Source organism: Rhinolophus sinicus, linkage group LG02, assembly GCF_036562045.2.
Source record: "Rhinolophus sinicus isolate RSC01 linkage group LG02, ASM3656204v1, whole genome shotgun sequence".
Taxonomy (NCBI): Eukaryota; Metazoa; Chordata; class Mammalia; order Chiroptera; family Rhinolophidae; genus Rhinolophus; species Rhinolophus sinicus.
In genome coordinates this window covers 113,315,803-113,335,391 of record NC_133752.1, presented here as the reverse complement: position 1 = coordinate 113,335,391, position 19,589 = coordinate 113,315,803, and the positions used below count along the sequence as shown (strand labels likewise).

The 19,589-nt window shown below is 55.2% G+C and overlaps 1 protein-coding gene across 1 annotated transcript in view; it reads right to left on the bottom strand.

The window, feature by feature from the left end:
- Positions 1-3,750: 3,750 nt before the first annotated feature.
- Positions 3,751-19,589, bottom strand: part of TSPAN9 (tetraspanin 9) — an 83,591-nt gene continuing 67,752 nt past the window's right edge. Inside the window, exons 2-7 of the mRNA XM_019717419.2 lie at positions 11,497-11,688; positions 11,035-11,109; positions 9,750-9,851; positions 9,171-9,302; positions 8,736-8,819; positions 3,751-7,122 (exon numbers count right to left, since the gene is read on the bottom strand). Of these exons, the coding sequence (XP_019572978.2) occupies positions 7,051-7,122; positions 8,736-8,819; positions 9,171-9,302; positions 9,750-9,851; positions 11,035-11,109; positions 11,497-11,688 (657 nt within the window). The 3' untranslated portion in view covers positions 3,751-7,050. The remainder of the gene's footprint in view (positions 7,123-8,735; positions 8,820-9,170; positions 9,303-9,749; positions 9,852-11,034; positions 11,110-11,496; positions 11,689-19,589) is intronic.

The window sequence follows — 19,589 nt, the reverse complement described above, 5'->3', positions numbered from 1 at the left end:
TTTGAAGAGCGTGAACAGTTCCCACCAGACTTTTCAAACATTGTAAGTAGCTCATAGAACCCTACTTGGGACTTAGAGAACCCCAAGTTGGGGACCAGAGATCTAATCAACACGCTTCCCCTGAGTTGCCAACCAGTAAAATAAGAAGGCTGAGTCCTCTCAGGAACTGGGGTCTCTTGACAGAGAAAAAGAAATATATTGAGACTATTTGGGGATTGCAGGAATTCAGTGGGTGGGAGGAGGGAGGCTAAGGGCAAGGAGCTTCCTGGTGCCATTAAATGACAGAACACGGGCTTGTCTTGCCCCCATGTTGCATCGGCCCTGCTCTGGATGATGAGTGTGGCTAGGTCCCAGGACTCTGCAACCACCAGAGGAAAACTCCCAGGACAGCAGGCTCTCCACTCCACACCCAGCCACAGACCTCCATGTGACCTTGCTATACCCGCTCTCCTTTGCATAAATGGACACCACGAGGAAGTGGGCAGTGCCCAGGGGTGCCCCAGCAGCTCTCCGCTACCCGGCAGTCCAGCAGTCTCTAGGACCCCAGGGGAAAAACTCCAGCTTCAGTCAGAGAGCCTGGCTCAAGCGTGTCCTGGGGAGTGTTGCTTTTCTTTTTGTTAGGTTAAAGAGGCACAATAATAGTCCATCTCCACAGCTGTCATTAAACTCAGCAAAATGAGACAGCTAAATCAATAGCCTCCCAATCTTTACTAAATGCTATAAGAAGGGACCATGGCAATGCCAATATTTTTGTGCCCCAAGTGACATTCATTAAATCTGACTTCCCTCTTGCTTCTGTGGATTACTGAAGGCTGCTATGGGCCAGCCCAGAGCAAAACTGAGGCATGGAGAAGCTTGCCCACCCAGCCCGCCCACACATCTCCTTTTGACAGCTCACTCCCCAGATACACCATCTCCCCCTTCCAGATCACTCCCCTCTGACCCAGCTTTCAGCCAGGAGGTCCCCTGAGGACCCAGATTTGGGGCCCCTGAGAACCCAGATTTGACTACTTTCTTGCCAAGCACCTATCCTGGTCCAGGAACAAACTGGATGTCTTTACATACACACTTTTATTTAACCCTCACAGTAAATCTGTAAAATAGGTATTATGCCCATTTCGCAGGTAACAAAACCAAGTTCAATGACTGCACAAGGCTCATGTGGACACCAGCTGCTGGGTGGGAATTTCCGCAGGCCCCCCAACTCCCAAACCAGTGCTCTTCCCAGCCAGACCTGGTGCATCTCTAATGGCGGAAGTCCAGGCACAGTGACAGCTGATGATATACTTGTGGTCAGAAGAAACCTAGATAATGTCTATGAAAGCATTTTGCAAGCTGTGACGCTCAACACAAACAAAAGGAGAGATGTAATTACACCATGCTGGTCTCTGCCTGTCGCCTGCCCATGAGCACTGAGCCCAGGAAACACACTCACCCTCCATTTGGTGCAAAACAATTAGTCATCTACCTGTCCAGAGCAAGGGGTGTCACGCGGCATGAACGGCAGGAATGCTCCTTCTCCCCACAGTGAGTCTACTTAGTCACCAAGGTTTGTCAGTTCTCCTGTGTGTCTCTCCAATCTTTTGTTTTGTTTTTCTCCCCCGTCCCCTTGGCGCTCCATCATCTCTCACGTATATCACTGGAGCAGCCTCTCCTTGATCCTGCACCCACCCTGTCACTTCTAACCTATTCTCCACTCCACAGCCAGAGGGACGGTACTCAAGGGCAGACCCGAGCGGTCACACTGGGTGGGCTTCGTGCCTCTCAGCAACTCCCACTGCTCTTAGCTTAAAGTGCGGACTCTTTGACCTGGCTCACCAACTCGTCATCTGCCGGCCACCACTCTCTCCAGACACCCCCTTCACCTGCTGCATGCCAGCCCCAATGACATCAACAGGACCTACCTCCTTCCACTATTTGCCAGGCGAACTCCTCCTGTCCTGGGCTCTCAGCTTCAGCATCACCTCCTGGGGGGCCTCGCCCTCCCTGAGTCGGGGTCAGTGCCTCTCCCACCCAGTGTTGTCGCTATCACAGCCCTGAGCTGCAATCCTCCTTTCTCCTCTGTGGCCCCGCTGGTGAGCACAGGGAGTGGGCCTGGGCTGCTCACCACCATATTCAAGCTGCTGGGCAGTCAGTATGCAAGGAGAGATAAATGCCTTGTCCCTGGAAGCTCCGGGTGGGCTGTTTGGAGGGAGTTCTTATACCCACACCAAGTCTGTTTGGCTGCGGCTCGCTAACCATGCTTTCTCGTTTGCCCTTTGCTGAGTGTCAATGGGAGGCGGCTCTCCCATCACCTCATACAAGAATGGGAGAGCAAGGGAGGGGCCCTCAGGGCCATCCCGCATTTTGTAGAGCCCAGAACCCATTCCCGAAGGCCCTAGCCTAGTCATTAGCATTCCCCAGGGAAAATATACGCCTAGCTCTGTCCTCACATGGACATCTCCTCTCCTGCCCGGCCAGTGGCCTGCCTTTCACAGCTTAGCTCATCTGACCAATGGTAATAGAAAGGTCAGTGCATTCCAGTACCCTGGGAGCCAATGGATTTCGCAGAAGCAGACAGCATGGGGACCCAGGGAACCATCCCAGGTGTGTCCTCAGGCTGGGGGACAGGAGTGAAAGCAAGGACAGGCAGAGAGGAAGTGGCTGCCACCCACATTCCTCGGACTTGGTTGGTCCTCAGGGGATGATGGCGAATCACCCACCCCTCAGGCCTGACGCACTCCTGGCGCCTCGGCCACCAGGGCCCCTCTGGTAAATCTCCTTATGGAGGCTCTAGGGACCCCAGTCCTACTGGACCTTTGACAGAGGGTCACCTCAGACTCCATCCTCTGCAAAGCCTTGGAGGCTCTGGGACACAAGCTACAGGATGAGACCCCAAAGGATGGTGCTCTGGGGAAATTGCCAAGCCGGCCTCTCCTTTGAGGAGAGAGGGACCCAGACCTGCACTCACGTTGGGGCTTAGAGATGCCCTCCCGCTACCATCACACCCACGCTGCACATTCACCCTTCACTCCTGCCCCCAAGCCCCCAGCCGGGTACATGAAGTAGTGCAGGGTGACATCTGAGCTTGTCACTGTGACTATGGCAGCCGAGGAAAACACACAGAGCAGATCCCCAACCAAGGACACTGGGGGGCGTCTCCTGATGTGAGGTGGCAAAATCAGTGGGCTCACCTGGTTTTCAGTGCCTCCTTCCTTCCCCGCTGACCATCTCATAGTGGCTTGGTGTTTCTGTGCCCACTTTGAGGCCATCTCAGAGCCACCTAAGAGTGTAGCCTGGGCAAGTCACATCGCAAGGTCCCCAATCCTAGAAGAGACAGTAAGTGAACTCCAGGAACATCAGGGGACTGACAGCCCCTAGCCCCACAAGAAGCCATGAATGACAATACTTGCCCCTCTCCCAGCCCACTATGGGCCTGGCCCACAAGACTGGTGGTCTGTGAGAGGCTACAAACATGCAGGTGGCAGCTGGCCTCTCATACAGAGGGCTTGGGCCACTTGGACTGGCCCCTGACCAAGCCTGCATCAGGTCACCAGGCAAAGGGGGGGTTAGGATTCCTCAGTCACCCAGAGGGGACGCCTCCCCCACACACCCCGATCTGTAACCTGGGTCTGAGAAGGGGAGATGGGTTTCTGACTGTGGACCAAGGATAGGTCTGGTGCGTGACCCCCCCGGATCCCTCACACCAACCATGACATGAAGTCACATCATGACTGAGTGAACAAACACACCACAAAGAGACAGCCTGTCTGTGCTTTTGACACATTATCAGTTTTTATTTAAAAACATGCTAAAAACATGGTGTTCAACAAAGCCAGGACCAGGATGAAGGAAACGCAGACACGGCATTGCAAGCAGAAAAGTGCATTTGAAACAAACAGGGCTCCCCTGCCCTACCGGGCTGCCCCCCAGGGCTAGGCAGGGTGTGGCCCCCAGCCCCAAAGCCTCGCCCTCAGAGCGCCCTTTCAGGGCAGGGGGCCAGGCCCTGCCCTGACTATTGCCTCACTGGGGGGAGTGGAGGGGGTTAGAACAGGAACACAAGGGTCTGGACGCTGAAGGGCCGCCAAACAGAGCAGACCCCACACACCTGGCCCCAGCTCCCATCCTGTGCCAGGTCCCTGCTAGTTAGCACCTCCACCAGTGGGTGGGCAGGGGGCTGGAGAGCCGGGGACAGTCATTTCCGTCCATCTGGACTGCTCTTTGGCCACTAAAGGAGGGATGGCGACCTCATTCCAAGTTCGACCAGAATATCTGTGAGCATCTGGGCGGGTTCAGCAGCCTTTCCAGAGTGAGAGCCCAAGACGCAGGCCCATGCCTGCAGGGAGTGGGCTGACAGTACTCCAGCTGGGGTGCAGGTGGAGACTTGTGCCCCGACACCTGCTGCAGCCCCCCAGGAGTTCTCAGCCCGTTCACCCACCTCCCCTGCGAGATGGCTGCAGAGAGGCCACGGCAGGCATCCCCTTGAAGTCGTCTACAAGACCTTGACCTTCTGAGTCAGGTCTATAAACTGCCTGCGCCAGACCTGATGAAACTCTGACTTTGTTGAGCAGCCATGGGTGAACCTTCTGTGCAGGGTGGCGACCACTGTGCAGGCCGGGCAAGGCGCTTGCAGAGCACCCCTGGCCCATGCACGGCACCTTCTGCCCAGAGTGGACTCTGCCAGGTGATGGAACCAAGTACAGGGGAGGCAAGAAGGCAGTTTGGGAACTGTGGGCAAGGCTCTGCAAACAGATGGATGAGGTGGGGGGCTGGCAAGAGGAGGGTGACTGTGGCAAGGGCTCCAGGGCCAGACAATGCCCCTGCAGCTCCAGAAACAAGATGGCCAGGGAGGCTACACCCCCTCCCCAAGGTGCTAGGCTTTTGCTGTTGATGTTAACAAAAATTAAAAATTGCATTGATAGGCATAAACAAACCTGCCCCTCCCCCCCAGCATAAACTCATTACGCACTCGGTCCCACTGTGCACCTTGAATGCTTCTTTGCTGAGTGTCTCTCCTCGGTGGCATGGTGGCATGTGTGTCTGTGCTGAGCTCTGCAGGTTAGGTTTCCCTGGTAGGTGGCTGAAGCTCCTTACCAGAAAGACGGGCCAGAGGACCCAGAAGGCAGTTTTGCTCAGATGTGTGCCTGCCCATCCTCGCCCCAAGGCCCCATCTTCCCAGCTTTCCCATCAGCACAGTGCCCCAGTGCAGGGAGGGAGGCAGCTTCAGTCTGCCCACCCACACAGGCCACTCTACTCCTCACCCTGCAGAAACGAGACTCCTGAGCTCACCTAAAGCTCGCTGCTCCTGGTCGCGACCGCACTGCACTTAAAGTGAATGGAGGAGCTGGCTGGGTGGCCAGGTCTCAGCTCTTGGAGCAGACAGGTGGGGGCTGGAGAGGAGACATGGGCCAGAGGGAAACCAAGCTATCAAGTCAAATGGTGGTGGGAAAAGGCAGCCGCTCCACGCGAGGCCCCACCTGGAGAAGTGCATCGGATCCTAGCTAGCTTGTGGGGAGACTTTTCAAGTCCATCCCATGAATTCTTGACTGTTTTCTTTAACTGCAAAATGCCAGCATAGACCAGCAAACATTCTGGTGGGGTGCCCCGCTACAGGCAAATGCTCACCCGCCTGCTCACCTCCAAAGTCCCAACTCAGCCTGCTCTCACCCTGGGGCTACATAACAGGATGCAGTCTGGCCTCTCTCAGTTTTACATACTTTTCCTTGGGGTCATAGAGGATGTGATTGCCACCCATCCCAGCATCTGCGAACCCCGAGGAAGGAAAGGGGGGTCCTGGGACCCAGATGGACATCTCTCCCTCCCTCCCAGCTGGGAATCAGCAGCCTGGTGAATCGGCCTGGAATGACCGTGGGCACCATTTCCACCCACCCCTCCTGGCTGTCATGGATCCTCTGCCACTGTCTGAGCAGCAAAACGTAAGGACTGCTTCCCCTTCCAGAAGCAATGTGAGAACGTGAGCAGCAGCTGAGCTAGAGAGGTATGTGTCCGAGCTTCTAGCAGGAATGTCTGTGAAATCACTGGGGTTTGCAGAACCAGATGCGGGAAGGCCCGCACGGGGGTTGGGAGGGAAGGGGGAGCCTCCATGCCAGCAGAGGGCAGGAGGAGGAAGAAGGGAAAAAAGAACAACTGCTCATCAGTGAAGTGTAAGGACCCACGATGGCTCCAGCCAGGTTCCTGGCAAAGCACTTCGCCAGCCCCCTGCTCTGGCCTCTTGCACCAGCATTAGCAAACACACCGCTCCGTGCAGGCCGCCCCACGTTGCTTCCTGCTCCTCCATTTCACCTCCTCTTCCAGGCTTCTGTGCCACAGACACCGGGCCAGACAGCAGTCCTGACCGGGCCTTCCTTTCAGTGCTTTCCGAATGCAGGCTGGCGTATCCCACCCGAGAGCCTCCTGAGGGTTGCACAGTGGTTTGTCCTGATTGTAACCTACAGACGTCCTTTCTCCCCACCCATCTCCCACCCTCAGAAAAAAAAAAAAAAAATCAAACCGTTACAGAAATCAACGCAGTAAAAAGTTATAAATCAGAAAGCTAACCCTAAACTTATCTGAGATAATATTCCTGAATAATCATAATCAGAGTAAAATAAAATAAAAAAGTTACACTGTAAGGTATAAAAAGCCTGGGCAAGGTTCTCCCCGGGGCCTTGGCCAGAGGCGGTCTCTCCCCCTCTCCTCCAGGATGGCCTCCGCTGGGCAGTGTCTACCAGGAGGGAGCGTCTGCTGCACCCCCACGCGGGACGGTGTCCGTGAGAGGAAGGGCAGGGCAGGCACGCATCAGTGCTGGGTCTCCTGGAGCACGTCCCCTGGCCCACCCTGTCTTCTTTGGCAAATACACAGATGCAGGAACCCAGGCACCCCAGCACCCCAAGGTCTCCACACCTCCTCCTCCCTGGTCCTGCACCCCGAGAAGGCTGAGGCAGGTGGGTGGGGAGGGCGGCTGGGGGCGGTGGGCAGGGCTCAGCAGTCTGGAGTGCGGGCAGGCAACACAAAGCTCAAATCTCCTTCCCTGGCAGTGTCCACGTGGGGGCTGGGGCTCCCGCCAGACGCTCAGGCATCATACTTCTTCCCAGTCCGGTGGATGTGCTGGAAGAGGGTCATGGAGAAGGCCATGCCCAGAATCTGAAAGACATGGGGAAAGGGCCTTAGACAAAAGCCCTGCGACTGGGCTCTGACATGGTCCACCCAGAACGAGCCGTACAACCACTCGTGCTGGAAAAACGCTGGTGAAATGAAGACAATGGTAAGCAGCGGAAGGCGCCTGGGACGAGCTCAGGGCGCACAGATGCGCTCGGCCCCTCATTGCTATCTGTACAGAATGTCAGCGAACCTCTCCAAGGTGTGGTAACCTGCCTACTTTGAAGCGCTGTGGTGAGGCCTGAATGCACTGAGGACTGGCCCTAAGTGGCAGCCAATCAGGAAGTGAGGAGCAGGAGAGGAAGGTGGCAGGAACATGAAAAACCACGCTCTGAGTCATTTCTGTTTGGTTGTGGAATACGTGACGTGATGTCTTTGAGCGGAGCAGACGTGTCTTACCATGATGCTATGCTGAGGACGACATTAATGCTCATTTGTGTTCCCTCAACTCCTGAATCCTAGAAGGGGGTGGGGCCAGAGCAGTGTCAGAGGCAGGGGGAGGCCGGCCTGTGGCCCCACTCACCACAGATAGTGGGCCACGCACACAGGCTGTAGAGCAGAGACACTGTGTGCCTCTCATAGCTCTTGCCCTGAAGGTTTAGGCATAAATGGACGAGACTGGCTGGCGAGCCCGGCTCTGGTCCAGGTCCAGGCCTGACCACAGGCAGACCTGACGTAAGCCCTGTTCTCCATATGAAACAGCATCTCCCTCCATGAGCGCATCCCACCTCAGAGCTCTGCAACAAGGACAGTGGGCTCGCCTGCTAAGCTTGCAAGCGCTAGGATAGATCAGACATGGTCAGGCACCCAGGCCCAGCAGCGGAGGGTAAGAAAGATAACTTCATGCAGGATGTTGACCGACCGCCTTCCCATGGACCAACCAGCCAAGTTCAAGTGGTCCGAGAGGAATCAGGCTCACCAGGGAGCAGAGCCATGCATAAGTGGGCACAGCAGGGAGCCCAGGAAATGCTCATCTCCAGAAAGGTCTGGGAGCTCTTGCTCCCAGCCAGCTGTGTCAGCCTCAATTTCAAGGCGGGAGGCAGGGATCCCCTCCGCTTCTCTCTCCATCATCTGTGCTAGGCTTACAAAGAATAACTGCCATTAAGTGCTTGCTAATTACAGCTAACATTGATGGAGCACTTCCTGTGTGCCTGGTCCTGCTCTCTGCCCTATGGTAGGCATATTAAACTCGCTTCAGGCTAACAAGTAGCACGACGATCGTGCCATCATACTGATGTGGAGAAATTCAGGCACAGAACCTAAGCCAGGGGCCCAGGTCACAGATACCTAGCGATCTGGCCCATGAGCCCCTATCACCATCATTACTGAGGACTTGGGTTTCCTTCAGTTCAGTCCCAGGTAAAGGTCCGTATGGAGTGGGGACAGGTGTGTTTACGAGCAAACCCACACAGGGCTCCATGCAACGCCAGCACCAGGCCCAAGGCTCAAACGGAACGGAATGCGAGGAAGCAGTGCTCCATGGTGCCCGCGGGGCAGGGCAGAGCAGGTAAGCTCAGGGCCGCCAGGCTGCCTGGGGCAGTGATTTAACCCCGGGGTGGGGGTGGGGGTGTTTCCCAGAGGCTCGGAAGCCCGCTCACCTGCATGATAAGGACGCACATTCCCACCATGCCCAGCACATGCTTGTTGTCATCAAACCACATCTTCACCTTCTCATAGCAGCCCTAGGGAGGGAGGACCACAGGTTAAGGCCCGGTGTGAGGACGCGTCCCTTCAGCCCCCATCCCTACCCTTCGTCCTGTCCCTCCCTCACCCTCACCTGGTCCTCCTGCCGTTGAGCAGGCCCTGTCCCACCCATGGTTCCACCCACGAGGCCCCACTGCACGGCCTCAGACCCCACTCTACCTCCCACCCCCTCGCGCTCCCACGGGTCCAGGTCCCCCATTTTCCCCTGCCTGTGGCTTCAGCCCTGTGTGCCCCCCACCCTCCGTAAGCCAATTCCTTGGTGTCCTCCTGCCAGCCCATCCACCGCACAGGCTCCCGGGAGCAGGACAGGGGCAGGGCCCAGGCCTCACCGTCTTCCACAGGGGGGTGGTGCTGTTGCGCCCACAGCCCTGGGAGTTCTCCATGCAGCACCGGTCGGGGACCGCATTCTCACCAAGCACTGGGTACCAGTCTGTGTAGTCGGTGACGCCACAGCAGCGCATCTGTGGGTGGGGACGACAGGGTCACTCGCCACAGCCCACCAGCCTCCTCAGGGCCTTCTCCTGCCCAGGCCAACCCAGCCCCACTATGCTGCCACCCTGGAGTTCAGGGGAGGAGACAAAGGTGTTCCTTTTGCTCCTTCTTTTGGCCTCAGCCGCGAGTGCTAGCTCCTTCCTGGAGGCCAGAGCCGGGAGATGGGAATGCTGCCTGTCCCTCAGGGCTGGGCACTGGACATGGGGTAGGCGTGCTCGGCCCTCCGTTCCTCGCCAGCACCGCTGGTTCTGTGCTTGGTGGACTGTCCCACGCTGACTGCCAGCCCCTCCCCAGGGCTGACCATGGAGTGTGTGGGCTGTATGACTTGTTTTCTTTGTAGAATCAGAGCCTCCTGGCCTGAGCCGTGAGCAGGCGGCACATGTGTGTGCAGAGCGCAGAGCTGCCCGACCCCTCACCTCGGCCTGGATGATGTTCCAAGCGTTCTTCAGCCCCACGTTGTTCTCTGTGTTGTACAGCAGGAGGCCTTCCTTCAGATCCTTCTTGGCATTCTCATTCACCTGTCAGGTTGGGGCGACACACAGGGTGGCTGGGACCAGGTCCCTTAGGCCTGCTGGCTCCTGCAGACTGGGAGACAGCCCTGGGAGTGGGCTCTGCTGGGGCAGGGGAGGCTCAGCCTGCACCCGCTGACTCCCAAGACAGCTAAACTCTGCAGGTCGGGGCCGTAACACTCAGAGACAAAGAGACCGGCCACACAGAGGCCACCTTGTCACCCCACCCACAACATCTTCCCCCATGCTGCCCCTGTCAAAACACACTCTGGGAACCAGACGGTGGCAGACTAGTCATTTTTATCTTAGGTCCATCTCTCGTTAGCAAGTAACTTCTCTCTTGCCTCTGCTTTATCTGCAATATATTAGAATAATAACATCTACCTCTAGGGTTGTTGTGAGAATTAAAGGAACCAATTTTTATAAAGAGCCAAGAACAGGGCTGGCACAGAGTGCCCTCTCAATATTATTATTTCTTCCCTTTCATAAATGCAAAAGGATTACTGTTTCTAATCCCAGTAGTGACTCTGCCTTTCAATGTGGCCTGGGCAAGTACTTCAAGAATCCAAGGAACAAACAGCTACTTAGTCTCTGGGTACAGCACCCCCATAGAGCCTTCTAAGCCCTGGGACACTGCGTGCTTGGCCAGTCAGCTTTGGTAGTACCAGTAAGAAGTTCTCCAATGTAACTGGGAACTCTCTAGTCTGGAGAGGTTGCCAAGGGACCCCCCACCATCCTCCTGAACCCCACGGTCCTCAGAGGTCTCTGGAAAAGGAAATATAGCTACCTTCCACTGTTAGCCCTACTCATGGTGTCACCTGCAAAGTTCCTCCATGTTTCCCATTAGTTATCCTCAAATCACCCAGTCCAACCATCTAGTGAGGTCTGAATCCCTTCTCCAAGAGGCGAACACAAGAATGCTTGAATGCTCCCAGTGATGGGGAGCTCACTAATGCAGAGGCAGTCCATTGCATCCCTGTGTGACTTACAGGACTCTACTTCCTAAGGTACACAAGGTAGTAAACCATCCCAAACTCACCTTCCCCATGCTGCACCCACCTAGTTCTCCTGGTTCCATTCGCTCTTTCTCACCAGCACTACCTGTCAGCACTTTTCCTCTGACTTGCCCCAGCCTGACCCAATCCCAAGGGTACTGAAATTCCATGAGCCCCTCCCTTCACATAAGGCTTACCTTGTCCATGTAGACAAAGAAGAGGATAAGTAAGATCAGCTCTGCTAGGAGGATGATCAACAGGACGATGAAAAACTGGAAAGAGAAGGTCCAGGTGTGGGTACATGGTGGTGGCCATGGCCAGGGATGGAGTACAAACAAGAAGGATGGCAGGGAGGCAGGGTCAGGGAGCACCTACACAGGGCTTCTCAGATATAGGAGAGGTCACCTACTACTCCTGAGGAAACCCAGAGAGGTAGAGGAGGGAGACAAAGTAGATAGGCTATCAAGGGATGGGAGGGATAACTAAGGCAGGGCTAGCCAATCATGAGGAAGAGGGGTGTGGCTAGACAAAGAACATTCTAGAAGCAATTTCCCTGGGCTCAGTTAGCTAGCTGATGTCCCCAAGCCCTGCCTGTCTCTGTGGCCCAAATGCAGGGTGATCCAGAGTTCAGAAGGTTGGGAATACGAGGTCCAACTTACACTGAGGAGGAGGCACTTGTTTTCCTTGATGGCCCCCAGGCAGCCGAGGAAGCCCGTCACCATGACAATGGTGCCCATGGCGATGACCAGGTTGGCTGCAGACAGCGAGGGGAAGCTGGGGGAGAAGGTGGCAAAGTTGCCTTGGGACACGGAGAGCCAAATGCCCACTCCAAGCAGCCCACAGCCACAGAGCTGGAGAGAAAGGAAAGCCTGTTAGACGGCACTGCTCTTGCATCCGTCGCCATGGAACTCAAATGACTCCACATCCTCAACCACAACTCTGAGACACAGAAAGGGTGAGAACTAGGCTACTGGTCAGATATGGCCACGCCCTCAAATCATGTCAGTTGTGTGACCCAGACAAATGCTTTTATTCTCTATGTGTCTCAGTCTCCCCACCTGGCAAATGGGGTTATACTAGCTTCACGGACCCCATAGGGTCACTCTGAGGATCAAATTAAATAAGACACAGGCAAAATCATGTGACAAATACTGCAGGTCCTAGATGCATATGAGTAGTTGCCGTTTTTCCACTTGGTGGAGGAGAAGCCCTGGAGGTCAGGAAGGAGCCCAGGGCGAGGGACACACGGTGGTCACGGGGAAGCAAGAGCCAGAAAGAGGATCTCGGAGTCCCGTTCCTCAGAGCCAGACCTTTCAGGGCCTGTGACCTGCTACCCTGACCAGAAGGGCCATTTGTCCACTGGGCCACTGACACCACTGGCTTCACCTGGGGAAGCTTCGGTTTCATTTGGCTGCAAATCTCCACATCTGCCTTATTTTATGCTTGATGTAGCTGACACCCGACCCCAGCAGCTCAGAGGAAGTTTGCTGAGTCTGAGGAGCCAATCAATCAGTCCTCCGATATTTACTGAGTACCTGCAGCACGCAGTGTCCTGTGCTAGAACAGCTACAAACACTTCAGAGACCTGCCTTCCCCGGGCCTCTGCTCAGGCTGGACGGGAGCAATGGAAATGCAGCACCCACCCTGGGCAGTACATACTGCTGCCAAATAAATGGCACAGGAGTTCAGAAGAGACCGTCACTGTCCTGGTCCAAGATGCCAATTGGAGGAGGCAGCCCCTCAAAGCTGGTGGACGTGGGGCAGGCAGAGGGCAAGAACATTCCATGCAGGGTGAAAGTGCAGACGTAAGGGCTGGGGAGGCCCAGACGTGGACCTGACCCCAGCTCCAGCTTGTCCTAGTTGGGCGACCTTGCAAACTCCTTTTATGCCAGATGAGAATAACAGCACCTACCCACCTTCTAGATTATAGTAAGAATTTAAGAGGAAGCAAGCACGGGGAACGGGTGGCCAATACCAGGCTCTGGCTGAAAGGTACTCATTGAGCACTTCCTATGCTCCGGGAGCTGTGTGTGACCCCCAGGAAGCAAGCCAGGCCTGCCCTCAAGCTGCTCTCGCTCAGAGAGGAGACACGGATGTAGCAGTGAGGACAGGGAGCCGGCACACCCAAACCGAGCCCCTATTAATAAGCCGGGCCCCCTTCTGAGCACTGAGGAGCCAGTAAACAGCACCCGTAAAAGCCCGGCCCTCATGGAGGGAATCCCATACAAGACACCGGTGTTACATGAGAAACGTATGGAATTTGGGGTTCTGGTATGTACTGTGAAGAAAAGTAACGATGGGTAAGGAGTTAGAAAGTAACTGGGAACAGAGTGGTCAGGGAAGACCTCTCGGAAAGGTGGCACCTGAGCAGGGGAAGTGAGCGTCAAAATGCCTGGGGGAGGGGTGTACAGCAGGCGCAAAAGCCCCGAGGTAGGAATGAGCCTGAACAGCCACAGAGAAGCAAGGTGCCCACGTGGCTCCAACAGTGTGAAGGAGGTGACAAGTGGTAGGGGACCCGCAGGCGGGGTGGGGTGGCACAGGGTAGATGAGACAGGACCTCGCAGGCATCAGGAAAGAAAATGTGGGTGCTTAGTGGGATGGGAAGCTTCCAGAGTGGGGGAGTGACGTTATTTATGTTCTCAACAGAATACTCTGGCTGCTATTCGGAGAGCAGACCACAGAGGGCAAAGCGGGGAGCCAGGGACCAGTGCGCAGGCTCCCACCTGGACCAGGCTGGCGACGACGCACACCAAGTGGGTACAGGAGGGGTTGGAAATGGTCTGATTGCAGGTACATTTGGAAGGTAGTATTGACAGGGTTTGCTGGGCTTCAATGAATGATTAGGACTTTGATAAATGGGGAACAAAGGTGGCCCAGACTGGGCATGACAAAAGAAGAGAGGATATTCCCACGTATTACTAAACCAGACTGTTGGTGGAGCAGCAGGGGGAGGGATGGAGTTAGGTAAGTGGAGCAGCTGCCTGGGTCCCCCACACTGTGGAGAGGTGTCCTGAACTTCCGACACCCTGCAGCAGCCCCAGGTGGCACTAGGACAAGGCCCCCAAGGTGTGGGCACACTAGCCCAGATCACCCATCCACCCAAAGGGGCATCTCTAAGCTTTGCTGCGGGGAATGACCCCCTGCAACCACTAGGTGGCGCTCCATGCCAGGTCAGAAGCTCCGAGTTTGCCAGTGAGGCACTGAAACTTTCATCCAACTTGTCACTGACTTTCTTCAATCTGATCAGTTTCTACTATGCTGCCGGCTCAATTTTTCTTTCATTAATCATACCATGGAAATTCATGATCTTCATGTTGAAGATTTGTGGCTCTAAAAGCCAGAACCTGGAATGCGTAAGGAAAACCCGCTGCTGCCGGGTCACTCACTACAGGTAGAGGAACCTACTGAAGGAACGGGCCTTGGGCCCCTAGTGCTGCAGGATGCCACCACCACCCTGCAGCTGGAGACACCAGGGTCCCCTGGGACCCTCCCCAGAGAGTACAGCTTTCCTCAAAAGCCAGTTCTCACTGGGAGTAGGCCTGGCGGGGTCCCTCTGTTCCTCCATTCTCCATTTCCCTTCTGGGGGACATTGATGTGAGTTCAACGAGCCTCCATCTGAGAAAACCTCAACAGTTCAGAAGCTCCAGGCGCTGCTCACTTGTCTTAGAATTGCTTCTCTGGCTTTGTATCGCATGTTCTTTGATTTGGTCAAGCTTCCCAAAGACCCACCAGGAGACTCCCTCCATCGCCTTAAGAGAAGGAGGCTGTTGCCCTGTCCCCTGCTTCCCTCTTCATTTCTAGCGAGAGGTCCTCACCATGCCCCAGGCTAGATCCCAGGGGATCTGCTGCCTCCAGGTGGGGCAGCCCTCCCGACAGCCTGCACCTAAGCCTGGGGTAAGGGGAAAAGCATCACACACAGTGTCTGCCAAATGAATGAGGCTTGTACAGCGCCACGAGACGCTACTGCACACGCCACTGCCACTCTTCCACGCTCAGGAATCTGCTGAGATGGACAACGTGCTCCCATCTCAGACGACCCAGAACCAGCAGAGCCTCCAGGCAGAAGAAAACACAAACCTCAGGCCCTAAGTTTACAAATAAGGACACTGCGGCTGTCACACTGCCAGGATGGGCTCAGAAGCTGGTTTCCTGGCATTTGGAACAGAGTCCCTTCCACACTGCCACTCCAAGGAGGCTGTGAGTGTGCCCTGAGCCCCAGCCCCAGGAGAAAGGCACCAAGACCTCCGCCTTAGCCCCCGTCTCACACCCAGATCCCCTACGCTCCCCTCCCTGCCTCTGGCCTGTTTTTCAGCCCAGCCTGCATTGAGCCATCTGAATCCTTTTTCTAAAATGCCTCTTTCATCATGCTGCTCCCCTCTGTGACCTTGAGATTCTTTAGCTCTCTGAGGCCCAATTTCCTTTAAAATGTGGGGTTTGGACTAGAGAATTTCTCAGGTCCATTCCAGCACTGGTTTAGCCAAGCCTGAGACATGATGCTTTCATCTCCTAGTCCAGTGGTTCTCAACCAGGAGCAACTTTGCTCCCCTGGGAACACCTGGCCCTGTCTAGAGACATTTTGGGTTGACACCACACAGGGAGGGGAGTGCTACTGGCGTCTTCGTGAGTAGAGGTCAGGGGTGATACATAGGGCAGCCCCTACAATAAAGAACTATCCAGCCCCAAATGTTAGTGCAGGTTCAGAAACCCTGCTGTAGCCCCACCCCACGGCAGGTGTCCACCCTCTGGCTCTCAACTCCCTGAAACACCATCAGAGGAAAAACCTGGTGTGTTCCCTCCAAGGGTGGGGCAGCTCCTGGCTCTGAGAGGGTCAGCACAACGTGAGAGGAGAAAAGAGCTGGGAAGACTATCTGGGGAGCCGGGGAGGGCTGGGGCAGGAGCAGGGAAGAGGCCAATGTCTGGTACGTGGCAATGGGCAGGAGGGAGGAGCTGCCAGCAGAAGTTTTGCTGAGCAGGAGGGCAATCTCTGTGGGCAGAGCAGGGGGCAAGGCAGGAATGGGAGAGGGGAGGACCAGAGGGGGAGCTACCCATGCGGAGGACGCCAAGCACAAGAAGGAGACAAGGCCTGCAGCGGCACAGCCAAACCTCAGTGCCAGAGAGCTTAGCTGGTGGCATTCAGGAAAATTCCCTTCCAAAACTGGAGGGTTGTCTCAGCTGAGATGACCGAGCTACAGTCAGCCTAAGGCAGGAAGAGACCGGGCGAGGCACGGTGACTCAGGGGCCAGGACCCAGCCCACGCTAGCACCAACTGACCAGAGTCACCAGCCGGCCTCGTGGGCACCCCTCTTCAAGCAGGGGCTGGCCCAGGGACCACCTGACTATCAACCTCCCTGACCCTTTACTCCCTCCCTCCAACAAACGAGGGCATTTCTGAATATTTTCAATTCAGGGCTCCACATAAATCCCATCAAAACTTGAGAAAACAAGTTCCATTTGCCCATGGCCTTGATCTCTACTAGGGCTGGGATTTGGGTCTGTTTTGTTCATTGCTAAATACCCACAGCCATGAACAGTGCCTCACGCTCGGCAATGCCTCTGGGTCTCCTTCCTGCAGGCTCTCCTGTCTGGGCCCTTCGGAGGGCCACCTCAGCAGCTGCCGTCACCCCTGGGCCCATCCACCAGGTGCATCACAAGTAAGCTGAGGCCCAGGAGGCCATGGCCGGGTAGTGAACAAGCACTCCAGACTTGTCTCATTTATGAAGGCTGTGCAATTAGCCAATATCCCCATGGCATTTTTCCCCATCTTCAGTTTGAACATATTGATTTGTAGTTTTAATATATGCGTCTGCCATGTATCCTCATGTATTTTTCATGCAGGCATCCCATTTCTCTGGGGCAAAGCCCATAATTTCCCCTTCAAACCAACTTCCCTCTTGAATGTCCATGCCCACTGGCACACTGCTTATAGCTCAAGGACAGCCACTCCCGGTGTCCCCGCATAACTGCCCACAGCCTCTCCCATGTGGGGGTGGCCCTCCCCGGGGCTGACCTACTGGGTCGGGGCTGCACCCAGAGCTGAGCACCTCGGGGATCTGCCCAGCCCCCTGTGTGGCCTGCTGCCCACCCTCATTAAAATACCAGCACTTCCAGGGCCAGGTTCATGGCCCAGCCATTTCTCTTCCGCCGGAGGGCCCAGAGCCAGCTACATAAATATTTGTTGGACGGATGGACAGACGGGAAGGGCCTGAGCAGGCCACATCCTGGGGACAGGACCAGACCCAGACACACAAACACACCTGAAAAAGAAGCCACCCATGCATCTCTTCTTCCCCACTTCTAAAACCCCCAGTGCCCCAAGTTACCCCCAATTCACCCACCCTCGCCCCTCACTGGCCTGTAGGTCCCCTGCTCCACCTGCCCCAGGCCCCCTCAGAGCCCTTCACACCCTCTGGCTATTTCCATCCTGCTGCCTTATTTGTCCCCACAGAATCCCCCAACCTGGCCCCTGGCCCCCCCACCCAGCCTCATCCCCTCTTTGCTTTGCAGGAGCTTTTCTCCAATGCTCTCTGTGAGCCAGAGCAAGCGCAATGTTTAATGGCATTTAATAAATTAGTGGATGTGGGGAATAAAAAAGAAACCCAAAGTGACTTCAATTTCACAGCCTGACATGCGGCTAGTAATGATCCTGCCTAGCCCCGGAGAAGCGGCCTGACAAGAACTTCATCACTGGGACAAAGGACAATACGTCAGTGCTGGAGTGGGGTGCTGCTTTACATTTCAGACGCAGGCCACTTGCCTCCCAGGCGCTCCTGCAGCTCATTCATCGGCACACCTATAAAAGGTGTGTGTGTGTGTGTGGGGGGGTCTCAGACAACGCTTCTAATTCTAATTATACAGGGAGCGAAAGGAAAGTGCGGGACAGAATCCCAAAGCTGTCTTTGCCAAAGTCACCAGCGGGGAGGAGGATCAGAGCACTGAGCGGGAGGTGGCCACTTAGTGAGAAGTCTCCCCATGGGAGCTGCTGCTGGCCTCAGGCCATTGGGCCTCTGCTTGAGCACCCCCCAGGGTCCTAGCACTCACCATCCACACTATGCTCCATGCCATTTCTGCACAACTCTAATTGGTCAAGAATTCTTTCTTATTAATTCAAGAATCTACTTTCCTGTGCCTAACATGCCTCGGTCCTTGTTTTTCCCAAGAAGCGCAGCCAGAACAAGTATGACAGACCTTTAGATATTTAAAGGCTGGTAGCAAACATTCTTTCCCAAGTCTTTTCCTGGCCTATTAAAGGGCTTTTAGATCTTTCACCTCTGAGTTACCCTCCCCTGCTACTCTCTGTCCTTAACTGAAAGTTAGATTACAGCTATGTAGAGACCAGAGTACAGTAAAAAGATACCACTCTCCCCTCCTACATTCTGAGCTCTATATTTCTAGTAATCCAGCCTAAGCCTTCAATGGCTTGGCTGGCAGCCACAGCACAATTTTGGCTCACAGTGAGTTTGTGCATAATTTAAAGCCAAACCGCATGATTCCTCGGTCATTCTTTTTTTGATCCCACACTCTCTCAAAACCTCCAGTTTCTTCACAACTTCGCAGTCCCCAATATCACCAGCTTGCATAGGTGATAGGGAGCTCACACCCATATTTCTGAGGTGAATTTTCCTCCAAATAACCATTACATACAGTATTTGCATATCAAAAACCCAGTTCCATTTTGATGACTGCAGAATGAGGTTATTTCCTATCTAAGATGGGTCGAGGGGAGAGCACTTCAACATGGCCAAACGTAAGGGATGTGTTTGGGAGCTGCAAGTCTCAGAGGTTAATAGAGCTCTTAAATCCCATGTTTCCAGAGTCCAATTCTCTCCAGCGAACTTTGTAGGAACATTGAGAACACGGTAACCCTCCCGCCCCAATTCACCAGAACACCCCATCTGTTGAGAGTGGGTCCCGTTACAATACCTCTTACAGCCTAAAACTCTAAAAAGTCCATGGGGATGAGAATGCATGGTGAGGGGGATCCCATTTGAGGCTCTGAGACAGCGGTCCCCAGCAGCGCTGGCCCCTGTGGGCTACCCAAAGGACCTGGTGTCCCCTGATCCCAGCGGGGCGGGATGGGGTGGGTGGGGAGAGGAGGTTGGCTTTGCTGGAGCGCTGGCCTGGCCTCCACACGGAGGACATCTGCCTTGCCAGGGGCTCACTCCAGTCAAGGCATCTGTGGGATCCAGGGTGACACAACTCTGGGGACAGGGAGAATCTGGGTCTGCCCCTGGGCTTCAAAGGCCAGGGCAGGGGTGCCCAGTCCCCAACAGAGCTGATGCCTGGAGAGCAAGGGTCAAGGACTAGACGTGGGGAGCAGAGGGGGTGCCCACCTGTGCTCTCCTGACACAGCCTTTTCAATTCCTGTCTCCATAACCCTTCCTGTCTGGGAGAAAGGCCACTCACCTCCCCCACTTCCACCTGCACCCCAGTTCCCAGGCCATCAGGACTCCTCAAATGTGACAGCAGGTCCCAGATCAACTTTCTCAGATGCCAGCACCTGGCCACCTCAGAATGATGTGTGGCTGGGGTGCCAAAGAGCAGCAGATGATACAAAGTACCTGCCAGCCTTGTAAAGAAGGAGTGATCGTTCACCAGTCCATAAACATCGATTCACGCCACCGCCGCAGCCCTTCTGGGCCAGGCCTTGCAAAGTGGCAGGACTGCACTTTCTTCCCAGTCAAGCACATTCCAGGCCCAGGTGGGGTGGGGGTGGGTGGAGGGAAGAAGGGACACAGGGGAGCACTTGTAACCC